At 38.6% G+C, this 17,643-nt stretch overlaps 2 protein-coding genes across 3 annotated transcripts in view; one reads left to right on the forward strand and one right to left on the reverse strand.

Moving 5' to 3' along the window:
- LOC132106048 (gastrula zinc finger protein XlCGF57.1-like) overlaps positions 1-17,643 on the reverse strand; it is a 431,800-nt gene that overhangs the window by 109,157 nt on the left and 305,000 nt on the right. The gene's annotated exons all lie outside the window — the stretch shown is intronic.
- Positions 463-1,621, forward strand: LOC132106169 (uncharacterized). Its single transcript, XM_059511831.1, has 3 exons — positions 463-531; positions 632-756; positions 900-1,621. Exons 1-3 carry the CDS (start codon positions 529-531, stop codon positions 1,591-1,593), a joined length of 822 nt encoding a protein of 273 aa, XP_059367814.1. The 5' UTR covers positions 463-528; the 3' UTR covers positions 1,594-1,621.

The following is a 17,643-nucleotide window of genomic DNA, read 5'->3' on the forward strand; positions in this document are numbered from 1 at the left end:
TTCATAAAATTCACAGTTTTACAGATTAGATTATGAAATTTCTAATGAAGTTCTGGAAGACTTGTGGCTTTAGCTACACTGTATCTCTAAACTCATATCGTACATCAATTTTTTTTTATACATTTAAAAAATATGTTTTTAATATTTTTATTTTTATGTTTGAGCTTATATATCTCTATTATCATAACAGTCTGAGTGATTCTGATTCCTGAACAGTAAACTTTGAAGTGTCAGCTTTGTGAACAAATGTTGATTATGTATCTAGTCAGAAAGAATCATGAGCAGAAACCTTTTTATTTTGGGTATGTCATTTCTGTCTCCATGCCAAAAAATGGGGGTGACTGGTAAGGGGTTAAAAGTGAGAAGCACAAAAGTTAAACACTAATCGACTTAGTAAATGATAAACTTACATTAGGGTCTTTATATATGCTTCATTTCACCCAATCAACATCACTTACTATCAGAAGATAAACAACTTCATTTCATCTCAACTGCACATATTTCCTCCTCATAATTCAAGCAGCCACAATGGTAAGCTTCATTCAAATGCAATGTTTAAACTTACTTTTCTACTCTTAAACACTCAACTCAAGTTTTGTGCTGAAATGGGTTATGATTTTTTTCACTTTAGGCGTCTGTGGTACTGTTGAGGCATCTTGTCATCTTCTTCTGTCTGCTTCATCTGCACTTTCAAAGCATTCAGGGTGTACCGAACACTCTCTGCCTTGATAAAATGACCCAGTATTTTTATGATCAGTAGGTAGTAGGTTGTTGAATGTATAAATATATTCAGTTTGAATAAGTAGAGTGCATGTAAACTTGTCAAAATGCACATGAAACAAAGAAAAAGCAATGTTTCCTGAGAATTGTGATAACCTATGCTATTTTATGTCTTCCAGTGTCCAGCCAAAGCAAGGGAAACAAAATTTTCAGTATGCACTTGCAATCGCTGTCCAGGAGGATCAGTGTACAAATGAACAATCTGATATCCAGACAGAATTCAGCTTGACAGATGCTGCAAATGTGAGAAATCTTCTCAATGGGAAAATGAAATGTGAACTCTGCACATCATCAAAAAATGTTATTGCCTCACGACCAGTTCCAATAAGTAAAAAAAAAGATGAACACTCTGAGCATGTTCTGCTCTATCCTGTAGGTAACTCTCTCATGGACAAACTTCTAACAGAGAAATCCAAGTCGGACTGTGTAGTGTTCTTTTCGTACAACTCACCTTGTGTGAAAACATGCCTTCAGAGTAACGACAATATTAAGGAAGGCCTTAGTAATTGGATAAATAAAAGAAAAGACACAACGAATGCTTTTGTCTTCCAAGATGTTTGGCAGAATGACAAGCGCAGCGTTCTCGAGGAAGAATTTAAAAACATTAATGCTATAGTGCCTCTTTATCGGTGTGCGATAACCGCCAATGTGATGAAGTGTCAGAAATGTGTGGATAATAATAATGTTGTGGATTCCTTCTGTCTGCCTAATGAAAATCCAGTCCTTTTCCTCTTCCAGGAAATGGCTACCTCAGCGCTTGAACTATGGAGTTTTGTTAGTGTACTCTTGCCCATCACACTCAGTGGGCTATGAAATCATAATTATCACACAACACAAGAGAATCCGATCATGTATTCATCCTGGTACTCCCATAATGTGTACTGTATAATAATGTAATAATGTAGGCATTCTTTAAAAAAATAAATATATTCTGCTCATGTATATGTAACACGCGTGTCACTCTCAGACTGAGGTAAGCTGGACTAGTATCTAGGTTTAGAGGAGCAGTAATGAAACTCACACAGACCCCCAAATGTGTCTGAACTGCCGGCTTATATTGACAAAAAGTAAGCAAATTATAAAATGTCACTTAAGTGTCAGGTTTTCTGAGGAGAGGTGAGCAAATCACCGTTCTAATATTTACATTAACATGAAACACATTTTACATAGTTTTGTTCATGCAACAATATGTGGGTTTGTTTCTGCTTCGTTTTCATGGAGTAGTACAGCACTGTTTGTCTTATGCTGGCTTAAACTATATATCAGAACACTGGGATTTAACATTAATAATTTTGGATGGTGTAAAGAGAACTTATTTTGTTTATAGTATTTTATAATATGCAATTCTATATTGTGAATTTAAAAATGTATAGCACAAACTTCAGTACATGTAAATAAATGACAGCCTTTTGACCTTCACTGAAACTGACATTGCATTTCTCAATCACTAGAGGGCACCACTGTATAATTTGGGTATGTAACGTAGTTTTTCTGGGTATAAGATACACACATTAAGACAGTTACCATATATTGGCATAATAAAGTAACCTGAAAAATCACTGGGGGAAAAAAAAACTGTTTAAATTACAGTTTGTTTAAAAGTGTCTGCCTAGGGCCTAATGTGCACTCTATCCATCCTAAATTCTATGTGATATTAGTAATTTTCAATACTATTTAGGGCTTTTGGGTTGATAGTATGCACATGAGACGCAAGGTCTGATTCAAACAATTCAGATTCATTCAGTGACTCCAAACTTTTTAAACGGTTCACCAAACAGATTCATTATGTGGGGATCGATGCTGCATCTATTTGTGTAGTACAAAAAAGGCGTATATAGTAGCGGCATTCAAACCGATACAGGCATTTTTGTTCTGATTTAACCGATTGCTAAAATTGAGGTCCACCTCAAAATTGTTATCTTTTTCACTTCGGCGCTCTCCGTCTCGGCAGCCGTAAGTGTGTGCGTAACAGTTTACCAGTTACTCAAATCCGTGCAAATGATGAGTTATACCAAGTGTTCTGAGTATGCTGCTTTATTGGTCTCTCTGGCATGCATCCACATGACCCACAATGTTGCAGTGAACACAAATACTCAGCGCATCTCTAATGAAAACAACAGAAAACAAGGAAACATACATCTCCGCTCGATTCAATGCTGTACACACGAGCATGCGTGTTCCGGACTACCCTACCCATAATTACCTTCCGCTCATACTACAATTTACATCCTTACGACATTAAAGGAACAGCTCCCTATTTCCCCTTTGTTCCACAACACTATGCACCACTGAACGCCATAGTGTTCTGCATTTAGGCCTTTAATTTGTTGTTTCAGACGATCAGATGATTCGTTCAAAAACACCATACCTGACATCTGCATGCTCTAAAACGACCAACATAAAACCATATCTAGATACACATCAGGAACATTCACTTTCCTTGTCGGATATTGTTCGGCTCATTACGATTTAAACATGTCTGAGGCAGTCCAATGAATCACGAGTTGCTGATTCACTTAATCTTTTAGACCGGTTGCGATTTGCGAATCTGATTAAAAAAAATAGATTCGTTCACAAACCGAGTATTGCTCACTGGGGCGTATGTGGAGATCCATCCAAAATGGAAACAAGGAGTTTGGGGTTCATTGGAATCTAATTTATTGCTAAATATTTTTCACACTTATTATATGCACAACTATATTGAGGTTAGATTTTGAGGGGACTGAAAAATGTAGCCTAATGTTGACTTTTAGCCTCCACAAATGGGATTGAAAACGCCTTGTAAGGCAAGGCAAGGCAAGTTTATTTATATAGCACATTGCGTAACAAATGGTAATTCAAAGTGCTTTACATAAAAGAAAGTAAAATAATAATGAAGAAAAATAATAACAAGAATAAAACAAGCAATTTTAAAACTTTTAAAATGATTAAAAATGTACTTATTTAAAATGAATTTAAAACAGTTAGAAAATGATTTTACATAAAATAAAATAAAAAAAAAACAGTGAAAATATATATTGCAATCAGTTCGGACATTGCACAGTGCTCATTCAATAAATGCACAGCTAAACAGATGAGTTTTAAGTCTAGATTTAAATGTGACTAGTGTTTTAGCACATCTGATCTCTTCTGGAAGCTGATTCCAACTGTGGGTGGCATAGTAACTAAAGGCGGACTCCCCTTGTTTTGTGTGAACCCTTGGTATTTCTAACTGACTCGATCCTAATGATCTGATTGCTCTGTTAGGCTTATATTCAGTGAGCATATCTGAAATATATTTCGGTCCTAGGTCATTTAATGACTTATATACGAGTAAAAGTACTTTAAAATCAATCCTAAATGTAACTGGAAGCCAGTGTAAGGACCTGAGGACTGGTGTGATATGCTCAGATTTTCTGGTTCTAGTCAGAATCCTGGCAGCAGCGTTCTGGATGAGCTGCAGCTGTCTAATGGTCTTTTTGGGAAGGCTGGTGAGGAGCCCATTACAATAGTCCACCCTGCTGGTGATGAAGGCATGAACAAGTTTCTCCAAGTCTTGGCTGGAAACAAAAGATCTAATTCTTGCAATGTTTTTTGAATGATAGTATGCTGATTTAGTTACTGCTTTGACATGACTACTGAAACTAAAGTCTGTCTCCAGAATCACACCAAGATTCCTGACTTGATTTTTAGTTGTTTGACCCCTAGAGTCAAGGTATGCATTCACCTTGAACACTTCATCTTTGTTTCCAAATGCAATGACTTCAGTTTTTTCCTTGTTTAACTGAAGAAAGTTCTGGCACATCCAACTATTAATTTCATCAAAGCATCAATGCATTGTGAGAATTAATCGATGCTTATCAGTTATAGATTTATTTCCTTTTACCGACATACAGTACAGACAAAAAGTTTGGACACACCTTCTCATTCAAAGAGTTTTTTTTTTTCTTGACTATGAAAATTGTAGATTCACACTGAAGGCATCAAAACTATGAATTAACACATGTGGAATTATATATGGAATTATATACATAACAAAAAAGTGTGAAAAACTGAAAATATTTCATATTCTAGGTTCTTCAAAGTAGCCACCTTTTGCTTTGATTACTGCTTTGCACACTCTTGGCATTCTCTTGATGAGCTTCAAGAGGTAGTCACCTGAAATGGTCTTCCAACAGTCTTGAAGGAGTTCCCCGAGAGATGCTTAGCACTTGTTGGCCCTTTTGCCATAAGTCTGCGGTCCAGCTCACCCCTAAACCATCTCGATTGGGTTCAGGTCCGGTGACTGTGGAGACCAGGGCAGTAAGGGGGGGGGTTCTCAAAGAATTATAATTAACAAGATGGTACCATTTGCACACCGACTGCGCCACTCTGGGAAATTTGCCCAAAGAATTTAGAATGAACCCCAACTAAAGGCATACACAGGTTCGTATCACCAAATAGAGTCAGAGACATGGGTCATCATACAAAAATATATTTTATTAACAATTTTTTTTAAAAAGAGCATAAAGGATATAAGGCACGGTTCAAGTTTGGCAAACCCTTATAGGGTTAGGCCCTGATCAAGGCAGGAACGAGAAGTGCAGAGGCAGAGGGTCACAGCAAGCCACCCGCAAATGCAGGACCACTGCAATTCACTGTGCGCACACACTCACACACGCACTCACACAGGTGTAAATACCAAACACTGCACACTGTGAGAAAGACACCATCACCCAATAGGAGTCCTCTGCCCCTGGTGCTCAGGCCCTGACAACACACAAGAGATACATATAAATACATGATAAATAAATCAAATATGAAAATAAATCAAATATGGAAAATGACCTTGATGGCTGGAAAGATTATTAATGCCCAAAAGAGACCAAATCTTAGAAGTAATAAATTGAAATAAACAGTTGGCTAAACCTCAATGTCAATGGCGGCCAAATATACAGAGAGATCAATAAAGGAAACAAAACTTCAGTTTGTTGAGCAACTTGGCGCAAAATAAAACAAAATAAAGGAAGGAACTATTCCAGAAAATAAATTCAATCTTTAGAACCAAAATCGAATACAAATGAAAAGCAAATAGAGGAATCAAATGGATGAAAGTCCTTGTAGTTAATATCAGTTAGGCAACCAGCTACATAAAGACCAAATCAAAATAAACAATCAACCGCGATTCCGAGTTGTAGTTGAATCAGTTGATTGTTGTGAACAGGATCGAAACAGGACAGCACTGCGGCCGTAAAGGAACACGGAGCACCCCGACTGGAATGCAGTTATAGCTCTTTACGGGTCTATAACCAGGGCCCTATAAACAACATAAGACTGTTACTCTGCTAGATAAGTTCTCTAACTTAATGCATGCACGTACAATGAATATACATACCGATCGTCGAGGACAATTTAAGCATAGCGTTCTCTGGAGGGAAACTCAGGTTTTTACAACTGAGAAAGGGGTATGGATTAAAACACGTTTTTAAAGGCAAACTAACACATCAAAACACACATTTTATACAGAGCATGATTAGCGAGGGTATCAAACTCTCCCTACCTTTTCCAGTGTCCACATCCAGCACACGCATCCAATGCATGCAAACAATAACAATCAGTAGCTCATGTCACGGAAGACAATAGCACATGCTTTCCAAGCAAAGCGGTGTCTCTAAAAGATACATTAAAAGAACGCTCTCCTTAAACTGAATACATTTCGTGAGCTTAAAACAACTAGCAGCGCATTCATCTTACCGCCTCAGGTGATCGCATCCGGGTTCCCAGAAGCAGTGACGGAGCGCGTTAAAGACGCAGCGAGTCAAAACGTAACGCCTGATGAACGGCAAATGCATTGCTGTTTTAAAGCCCAGGGGCACCAAAGATACCCTAGAATGGCCATCAATCTCAAAGATGAAAACAGAAACGCCCTTCCTGTCACAAAGGGATAGTTCACTTTGATCTGAGGGCGCGCGTGCTTCCTGATGTCGTGACTCGTGTGTGCTCTGGGTTAGTCTGCGCAAGTGCGGAAAGCCCCGGAAGTGATCTCTCGTGCGAGTACGTCACTCATTGTTTACTATTTACCACACGATACGCCACCAATCTGCACTGTCTGAAATATAATACAGTAATTGTAATTAATTAATTTGTTTATAATGCACCCTATTATCCCTATTATTTATTAAAAATACAACACATTACTCACTCTATTGACAGCGTGCCATTCGGTCCCTCTGGCCTTGGACATCTCCTCCGGTTTATACGTGGCAAACAAAACACAATGTGTAAAACACTGCAACTCAACAGTGGAGAAATCTCAGGATCTTCAGTCAGGCAGGTGTGTGGTACGATACTGTCAATGTCCTCTTCGTCGTCTTGTAGTTGTGGCACTGCTATGTTCCATTCGTGACAACATATGCTCTCCACTTCTGTTGGCATCTCACAACACTTGCTACTAAAACACCACCAATTTTGAAGAGATCTCTTTCTCTCTGATGCTTGAAGATGTGCTGCCTGCAGCGGATGTTTCCTCCATCGCTCTGAGTACTTGATCTTTGTATTCTGGTTCAAATAAATATGGTTGTGAAAAAAGTTCAACGTTGTCTGTTGATATATTGAAATCGTCTTCCATTGCAATTTCCTGTACGTCTAAATATGTTTAGATCTTCACAGTGAAAGGTAACACTTCCGAAATCTCTGTTTAAACCATAGACAGTAAGTGTAAACAATGAGTGACGTACACGCGCAAGAGATAACTTCCGGGGCTTTCCGCGTTGCGCAGACCCAGCCAAAGCACGCGCAAACGTCACACGAGACATCCATTATGTGAGTCACAGACAAGAACGGTTTGACCTTAAAATATCAAAATGGGAAATACTGCGGAAACAAAGAAACCTAAATCTTGGATGCCCTTGAGGTAAGCTAAAACATATCAAAATTTAATTTGAAAGTGAACCATTCCTTTAAAACCTGAATTACACACAAAGGCTCGTGTGTACAGTTGTAACCCCAACCCCCCCCCCCCACCCTGAGCCTTTTAAAGAATTTCATCACAGTCTTTCCTCATTAAACTGGACTGAAACATCCCCTTGGATTGTGTGTTAAACTTCTCGAAAACATGCGCCTGGAAACACATATGCACAGTGGTTTTTACTAGTGGTCACATAAATATCATGAATAACATTAAGTGAATATCGGATGATGAAGAGAGCAGGTGAGTTTTATTTTTTTCACACAACTACAACCATTTTAATTATACAATAAGCTGATGTGATATTTAACAGATGTTTCATTTAAAAGACAAACGTGTAAAGGATATCACAAGCTCACCAATTGTTTATTTTATGCTTGTTTTAATTCACTTTTTAAAAGGAAAGTCAAAGATAAGAGAAAATTACTAGACTAGTTGTCATGTGGAGACTAAACGCCTTCAAGCATATCTACCTGAAAAATAAATATAACTTCCACTGAAGCTAGAGACATTCTATGTACAGTACATTCTTGCAATGTATTAGTTGTCAATGTAGAAACTGAAATGACAGCATCTTAAAGGTGCCTGTTGGAACAACTTTCTGTTTTGGACTTTGATAGACTACAAGCCTATTTAATGTTTAGCTTATGTAACACTTAATAAAAAAAAAAGCATTTTTCTAATTTTATGAGTTAGCGACTTAAAGAATATTTAGATTTAAAAAAAATCCTGAGATATATAGCTGAGTCTCATCAGCATAACAGTGGAAGCTAATTGTGTATTTTCTAATAATATTACCAAGGGGCAACATGTATATTGAAAATAGAAGGGGACCTAAGACGGATCCTTGTGGCACTCCATATTCTACTGGTGATAAATGAGATGACTCCCCATTTAAATAAACCAAATGGTAGCGATCGGACAGGTAGGATCTAAACCATCTTAGAGCCTGCCGTTGAATACCTGTATAATTTTGTAATCGATCTATTGTGACGGTGGGGTGAAGGAGAGTCAGGAAACAGATGCGAGTTAACAGTTTTAATGGAGTGAGATGAACAAATAGACACAAAGGAACAATGAGGCTGAAGGCCAATTTATACTTCTGCGTCGAGGGTACGCCGTAGTGTACGTCGTAGGCTACGCACGTAGGTGACGCCGTCGTGAGCATTTATACTTCTGCGTTATGTCTGCGTTGCTCTGCAGTTGCACCGCCGAAACGCTAGTTGGCGGGGGCGGGTTTTAATGTTCCACTGTGTTTAGATTCCGACGTTGGAGGAAATCTCTCCCCACGAATTCGCTGCCATCTGGCAGTCTTTGTATTCTGCAGAAGACGAGTCATACAGATGGCTGTATTTCCGCACTTCTTCAACTAATCGCTCGGTCACTTGGTCCATTTCCATTTTCTTCACTGAACTTTCACCTGAACTTCTGAATTTAAAAATGGTGGGCGGTGCAGAAGAACACGCCGGAAATGCGTAGCCGGAAATGCGATGCTGCCAAGCCGACCAATCACAGATCTTGCGGTCCGCGTCGCCGCGACGCGTAGTTACATTTTTGAGGAGGTGCGCGTCAGGGTACGGCGAAGGGTACGACGTATGGTACACGTCAATGCGTATGCTACGCCGTAACTTCTACGCGCACCCGACGCAGAAGTATAAATTGGCCTTGAGAAGACGATACTCAGTGGTTGTGGTGAGGCGGTGAGGAATCCGGATGATGGCGGAGAGAAGGTGAGTAGTCCGGATGATGACGGTGAGTAGGCAGCAGGAGAGGATGGCACAGGAACTGCGGGGAATAGAGGCGAAGGTAAGTGTCCGTGGCTGAGTGGATGTGCGGAGAGTGGATGAGGTTCTGGGGAAAAACACAGACATCCACAACGCAGACAACACTAAAGCCAACAAACAGGATAACCAACATTAAACAACAATCTCACAAACACAAGACGTGAGACAAGCCAATATATAGTGGATGAGTAATAAGTGACAGCTGTTGCTGATGACAATTAACGGAGACGCCCACAAGCTAATCAGTGCTGACGCGAAACACACAGATTTCACCACAAAGTGCAAACACCCCGAGATCACGGTTTACCAACTGTGACATCTATGAGTATGTCATGATCTATGGTGTTGAACGCAGCACTAAGATCATGTAAAACAAGCAATGAGATGCAGCCTTGATCTGACGCAAGAAGCAGGTTATTTGTAATTTTAACAAGTGCAGTTTCTGTGCTATGGTGGGGCCTGAAACCTGAAATTCTTCATACAGATAATTTTTTGCAGGAAGGAGCTCAATTGAGCAGAACCTTTCTAAAATTTTAGACATAAATGGAAGATTTTAAATAGGCCTATAATTTGCCAGTCCACTAAGATCAAGTTTTGGTTTCTTAAAAAGAGGCTTAAAACCACCAGCTTGAATGGTTTTGGGACGTGACCTAAAGATAACGACGAGTTAATGATATTGAGAAGCGGTTCTTCGGCTACAGGTAACAACTCTTTCAGTAATTTAGTGGGTACAGGATCTAATAAACATGTTGTTGGTTTAGATACAGTGATAAGTTTATTTAACTCTTCCTGTCCTATAGTTGTAAAGCACTGCAGTTTATCTTTGGGTGCAATGGATGAAACAGAAGTGTAAGACACTGTAGAATCTACATTCGCTATTGTATTTCTAATGTTATCTATTTTATCAGTGAAGAAATTCATAAAGTCATTACTATTAAACGTTGATGGAACATTTGAATCAGATGGCGTCTGATAATTTGTTGATTTAGCCACTGTGCTAAATAAAAACCTTGGATTGTTTTGGTTATATTCTATGAGTTTGTGTATATGCTCTGCCCTGGCAGTTTTTAGAGCCTGTCTATAGCTGGACATACTGTTTTTCCATGCAATTCTAAAAACTTCCAAGTTAGTTTTTCTCCATTTGTGTTCAAGACTACGAGTTTCTTTTTGAGAGAGTGAGTATTACTGTTATACCATGGCACAGTACGTTTTTCTCTAACCTTTTTCAATTTGATGGGGGCAACAGCTTCTAATGTATTAGAGAAATTAGTGCCCATGTTGCAAGTCATTTCGGCTAGTTCATGTGTATTTTTGGGTACAAATAGCAGTTGAGATAGATCAGGTAGGTTATTTGCAAATCTGTCTTGGGTGACTGGAACAATAGTTCTGCCCAGACGGTAACACTGAGACATATAGTTAATATCAGTGATACGCAGCATGCATGATAATAGGAAATGGTCTGTAATATCATCACTTTGGGGTACAATATCTATAGCAGTAAGATCGATTCCATGAGATGTAATTAAATCTAGTGTATGATTAAAACGATGAGTGGGCCCGGTGACCTATTGCTTGACTCCAAAAGAGTTTATTAGGTCAGTAAACGCAAGTCCTAATGCATCATTTGTATTATCAACGTGAATATTAAAATCTCCCATGATTAGCACTTTATCAACTGTAACCAGAAGGTCTGAGAGGAAATCTGCAAATTCTTTTAGGAATTCTGTATACGGCCCTGGTGGTCTATACACAGTAGCCAGAGCAAGAGATACATTATATTTCTTTTGCACGTCTGACAGTGTAACATTAAGCAGAAGTATTTTCGAATGAGTTAAACCTGTATCCTGTTTTCTGGGTAACATTGAGAATATCACTATATATTGTAGCAACACCTCCGCCATGACCAGTCTGACAGGGCTCATGCTTATAACAGTAATTTGGTGGAGTAGACTCATTTAGACCAAAATAATCATTTGGTTTTAGCCAGGTTTCAGTCAAGCAGAGTACATCAAAACTATTATCTGTAATCATTTCATTTACAGCCCAAACTTAAAAAATTGTTTTTGTTCATTTACTTTACATGTTTCTGGTTTAATCACGATATGCAGCTCGAACGTGTCCTCACCTGCAATCAAAGGTAGACATTTATCTGCCAATAAAGCAAGTAACAGTGAGTAAAGCAATGGTAATGTGTGTGAATAGAGTATTAGCAATGCAAGCGTGGTTAGCAGCAACCATGCTGCTGATGCTAACGGGGGCTATAAGCTAATAGCGGACCCAGGAGATCAAAATAAAACTAGTGATAATGAGGCTCTCTGATTGTTTTTGTTGTAGAATACGACAGAGGATATATTCACACGTTATAGAAACGGAAACGATGGTGTATAAAATTTGTTTTTTTAAGATAAAAATATTTGATAAAAAGAATAAAGTGACGGAGCTCAAATGCAGTACAGACGCCAACAACAAACATGACTGTGGCTGCTTTTATTCTTATGTAAAAAATTATGAGCAAAATTTTATTTAGTAAATGATTTACAAGCTGTCGATGAAGGCACTGTGAGCAGCTGACCGATGCCTGCTTTGAACTGTTAATTCAAACAACGTAAAAGCACAGACGAAACTGCACACCACAAATGACAGCCGTTTGACCAGAAGTCATTCATTCCCAGTGGAGAGTCGTACAGGGGTTAAGTGGGGTGCTGGACATCTGCGAATGTGGAATATTCGGGTTCGATTTGAATTTCGAATGCGTTCAAATATTTGAACTTGACCGAATGCACCGTATGCGACACGCCAACCGGATATGATGTATTCCAAAGTTCTCCAATCAAATCAGTTGTAAATTATAACTATTTTTGTTTATCACATTTTAGTTTGAAAACTTAAAAAAAAAATGCATGACTGTTTATTAATAATAAATTATTCATTTAATTTTATATTTTATTATTTTTAATGTTGTCTTTATTTTCTCTCCAAAATTATTGGCGGTCATTTGTCTAATATGCATAGCTGTTTATTGTTGGCATTTAATTCATTTCATCATTGTGAACTTGCACTCCTTTACTGGAGACACAAAAAGAAATACCCGAATCAGTGTGGGGAAAAAAACTACCTGGCTCGGAGCAAACATCTTGGCGAGTATCACCGTTTAGTTCAAGAGCTGCGCCTTAACAGAAAAGATTTCCGTGAGTATTTTCGGGTCTCACAAGAGGAATTTAATGAGATCCATCAGGGTTGTTGGCCCAAAAATTACCAGGCAGGATTCTGCATTCCAGAAATCCATTAGCCGAACGCCTGGAAATTTGTCTCGGGTACAAATCCACGTTAATTATATATATATATATATATATATATATACACACACACACATATATAATGTATATATATATGTGTATATATATATATATATATATATATATATATATATATATATATAATGTATATGTATATATTCTATGCACTTTTTTAACTATACTTATGAGGGTTAAATGTCCTCAAGTCAATTATGATATTTCACTATATTATTGAGGACATTTTAAATTAATTAAAAAATGTTCACAAATCAGCCAAATTTCTTTATTTTATGCATTTTAAAATTGTATAAATCTAGGGCTTTGCATAGGTTTTTGAGATGGATGGGCTTTGGGAGTTTGTGAATTTATAGCATTACCTGCAATTTATAAAATCTAAATGTTTACCTTCCACTTATCTTATCTCTTATATTTTCAGATACCCAGCTACTGGAGACTCCTACCCCTCACTCTCCTATCGCTTCAGAGTGGGCTGGTCTACAGGTGTCAAAGGCTATCTGGGTGGGTCAGTACATCCCAGTGCCCTAGTGATCGCCCAATACTTTAATGGGCGCTGGAATTTCCCCAATTGTTTGGGGGCCATAGATGGTAAGCATGTGGTCATCCAAACTCCACCCAACCAATAAAGGAACCTATTCGATTGTATTACTTGCAGTAGTTGATGCCAACTACTGCTTTAAAGTAATCAATGTTGGGTGCTTATGGCCACGAAAGTGACGGTGGAACCCTGAGGGACTCTGCTTTTGGCAGGGCCCTTGAATCCCGGCACCCTTACAATCCCACCAGATACCCATCTACCAGGTGCTGAACATCTAGGCCCACTTCCTTGCACTTTTGTAGAAGACAAAGCTTTTCCACTCCGTCGCCATCTTCTGCGGCCCTATCCGTGGGAAGAACCTGCAAAGATGCCAACGCATTTTCAATTATTGTCCGTCCTAGGCCAGGTTGGTTGTTGAAAATGCATTTGGCATCCTTGCATCTAGGTTCAGAATATACCACAGAGTCATGGGTAAGCACCCTCAAAATGTCGAAGCCTGTGTGAAAGCAACATTCCTTCATTGTCCTTCACAATCTCCTGCAGAGGAGCAAAACAACAACGCATCCCTCTGCACCAATGATGGATGGACCAAACAACAGCATTCAAGGCATCACCCGTCAGAGCGCTAACAATTCCTCAAGGGAGGCTGTCCGCATGAGGGAAACCTACACATCTTACTTTTCTTCAGTACACGGTGAAGTCCCCATGCAGCACCTGGTGTCCTAGTCCTTGCTACAGACAAAAGGCCCTTTTAAGGGCCACAACAGTTTCACAAAATGGTTTTTCCAGTTCCATATCTATGGTGTATTTTATTTCTGTGCATCCTAAATCTATCTAACATATTTAAATGAATAATAAATGGAGAATTCACGAGTACTTTTGAAAATAAGAAGTTATACAACAATCATATCTAAAGCAGATTTATCTTGGTACTGGCAGCATAAACAATAATTCATGGTAGCAATTAACAGAAGTTTAAGTAAATGAGTAATAATAAAAAAAATATTAAAGGTGCTCTAAGCGATGCCGGGAGTCGTAACTTCTAGATGACGTTCAAATTGTTGTCAAACAAAACGAAGGCTAGCTAGAACCTCCCTCCTCCTCATCCGTGCACTAACCCCCCAAACTCCACCCCCAAATCTTTCTTGTCGGTTATTGGCTGGAACAGTTTTTTATGTTTTGTGGTGCGGGTGAGCCCAGTTTGTTTTTCTTGTTGTTTCTGGAGCCTGTGGTGTCTAGAGAGACCCCATTTTTTTTACAGTGTGTTCAGGGGACAAGCAGCTAGCGGATAGTCAAAGTCAAAGTCACCTTTATTTATATAGCGCTTTAAACAAAATACATTGCGTCAAAGCAACTGAACAACATTCATTAGGAAAACAGTGTCAATAATGCAAAATGATAGTTAAAGGCAGTTCATCATTGAATTCAGTGATGTCATCTCTGTTCAGTTTAAATAGTGTCTGTGCATTTATTTGCAATCAAGTCAACGATATCGCTGTTTTTGGCCTAAAAATGGTAATGCTCTTTTAAGAATGCGAACCGCCAATAAACACAAAGAAGAAGAAAAAAATACTTTTGTTTTGGTCTGGCGATGTGACGTTATAAGGCTGCACTGCATTTTAGCGGTTTGCTTGCAAAATCACTTTTTGTTGTTGGGTGGCTGGCAGATTATACAACGAAGGAGATTTTAAGAAGAGAAATAGATGTCCATGTGTCCTTGGGGAGGGTGGAACTGAGGGAAAGAGTTAAAAAGGGCTTAATAAAAAGGACTTTATATAAGAATTTAGTTCAGACTTTGACCTGTGGAGGGCAGTAATCCGTCCAGAAGCGTCTACACTGCAGGAAAGCTAGAAGAAGGAGGCTGCGCCGCTCCGCGCGTCTGTGATTCGGCTGAGGAAAGGCGAGTGCTTTATTCAAATGTTAAAAAATAAAAACTTTACGTTCAGTTAAGGCCCGCGCGTGCTAAACGTAAACAACGCTGATTACTTCTGCTGCGTCCAATTCACTTTCTATCCACCCTTAGTAGTATTCGAAAATATAATTAGTATGTCCCAAATCATTGTTTGTTAAAAAGTTTGCCAAAGATTTCCGGATTGTCCTCTCATAGATATACATAATAAAGGCTAGATGTCTCGTTCGCGCTTCTGGCCAATGGAGGTCGACGTCCGCACCTGACAGCCATCTTGTGACAGTCAGCTCGCTCACTATTAACATTGTATGGTGCATGTACTTTTTAAATAACCATAACTTGCTCCGTTTTCAACCGATTTTCAAACTGTTTGGTTTGTTATAAACGTCAGAGATGTACTTATAACACTGCATTAGTGTTGTCACGATACCAAAATTATTGTTTCGATACCGATACCTAGTCAAGAATTGCGATTTCGAAACTTTTTCGATAGTTTTCCTGAAAAGGGAAAATACACTCTCAAATATAATTGATGTGCTTTATTTTAAAACTGGGACAACATTCTAATCATATAACACACTAATAAATGAACATATGAACAGCAGATATATTAAACATTTGAACAAAATATGAAATATCAAAATAAAAAAATTTGACAAATGACATAAGGTTAAAAAAGATTAAATTTAGCAGCATTATCTCAGTTATCATAAGAAACATAAGAGTAATAAATGTATCTTGATTCTGAACTTTGAATAAAAACATGAACAGCGATTATATTAAACAATGTTTCTGAACTCAGAAGGTTTAAATGTCAAAAGATAAATAATATGAATTTAGGCAATGGCATTCAAGTTTTTTAAAAAAAGCAAATAAAATTTAGCAGCAATATCTGAAATATTGTAAATTATTCTGTCAGTTGTGCAACCTTTTCTTTCAGAAAAAACTCATCCAGTGAGCTTTAATAAGCGTCATCTTTATTGAGCATCATCTTTTTCTACCGGCCACAGTATCACTTGTGCTCGCACATGCAACCTAGTGATGCGCGGGTCGTGTTTTTTTCCAACCCATGGGTCCCGCTTTTATGAAATCATTTGGCCCGCCCCAGCCCCCAAATAAAGTAAAATTTCTTTACCCACCCCGACCCGCACATCGGGGACATCACGGAAGATACGTTGCTACTTAGACCTTCGTATTGTAACCTTATCAAAGAACCTAATAAAATATGAAAATATATATTCCAAATATTTAATATAGGCTATATGAAATTGCACTAGTGATGGTTCGTCCGTGAACTAATCTTTTAGGTGAACGAATCATTCTCGTTCACCGAATCCATTGACTCATATTTCTCGTTCACTGAAGTTCCTCCCTCCACAGCAGCTTGCGAGTTTGGCGCTATTAGCAGCGCATGCGCAGCTCGTGAACAGCTCTGTGAACGGTTTCATCCTGTCAAAGAGTTACTCAAGATGTGACGGAGCATGTGATTTGTTGAATGTAGTGAACCCATACGCCCTTCACTGAACGAGATCGAGAGATCTTCTCATTCGTGAATGAGTTGAATGAACTGATACATCTCGTTTATGAATGAAATGATTGAGAGTATACCAGGTAAGTGAGCAGGAGAAAAAACAGATGTCCATAGGGAGGCACTGGAGGCGTGCGGTGCACACACCAACATGAAATATGTCTCTTACAAATCTGGAACGCAGTCATTCTTTGAAGTATCGATACTAATAAATTTAGGAATCGTGACGTTTTTAATTTCTGAGAATCACGATACTTTTGAAGTATCGATGCACCGTGCAACACTACACTGCATACTTATGAATAATTATAATCATGGACTTCCATATGAAAATAACATTGAACAGAATGGATAGGTGCAACGCACAAGGTATTTGTTAAATCAATATATAGGCTACTAAAACTCGGTGTACAAAATGACAACATGAGATATATTGCTGGAGAAAGTTAGACCTGACAGGACAGACCAGCGTCAGTAAAGGTGTTGCTCAGTTTTATCTTGGACAGCAGTATGAAGATGGCGACAACACATCTAGAATTCTATCGGTGCAGACGTCTCATTGCCAGAGTGATGCAAGGTATGAGGTTTTCCCACGCAATCACCAGTGCACATGTGTAGCTCTGACATTCCTTGCATACCACAGTGAAGGAACTTTGTTCAAACAGCCTGATCTTGACAGAGTGCTAGAGGAAGGGGATGCTTTGTATGTCAGCATTAAAAGGCAGCTTATTGCTGAAGGAAGATTCCGACAGGATCTTTCTTCTAAGCATGACTGAAGTACCCGTGAGCATCCCAACTTCTAACCAAAACTACAGTGTCCAAAAGTCAGAAGTGGTGATTGGATATCTGAGAGACAGAGGAACTA

Source organism: Carassius carassius, chromosome 26 (assembly GCF_963082965.1).
Source record: "Carassius carassius chromosome 26, fCarCar2.1, whole genome shotgun sequence".
Lineage (NCBI taxonomy): Eukaryota > Metazoa > Chordata > Actinopteri > Cypriniformes > Cyprinidae > Carassius > Carassius carassius.

Excerpts from the sequence above, each read along its gene's own strand:
- LOC132106169 (XM_059511831.1), top strand. Across the intron at positions 757-899 it reads ACCCAGTATTTTTATGATCA|TGTCCAGCCAAAGCAAGGGA; the intron begins GTAGGTAGTAGG and ends TATGTCTTCCAG.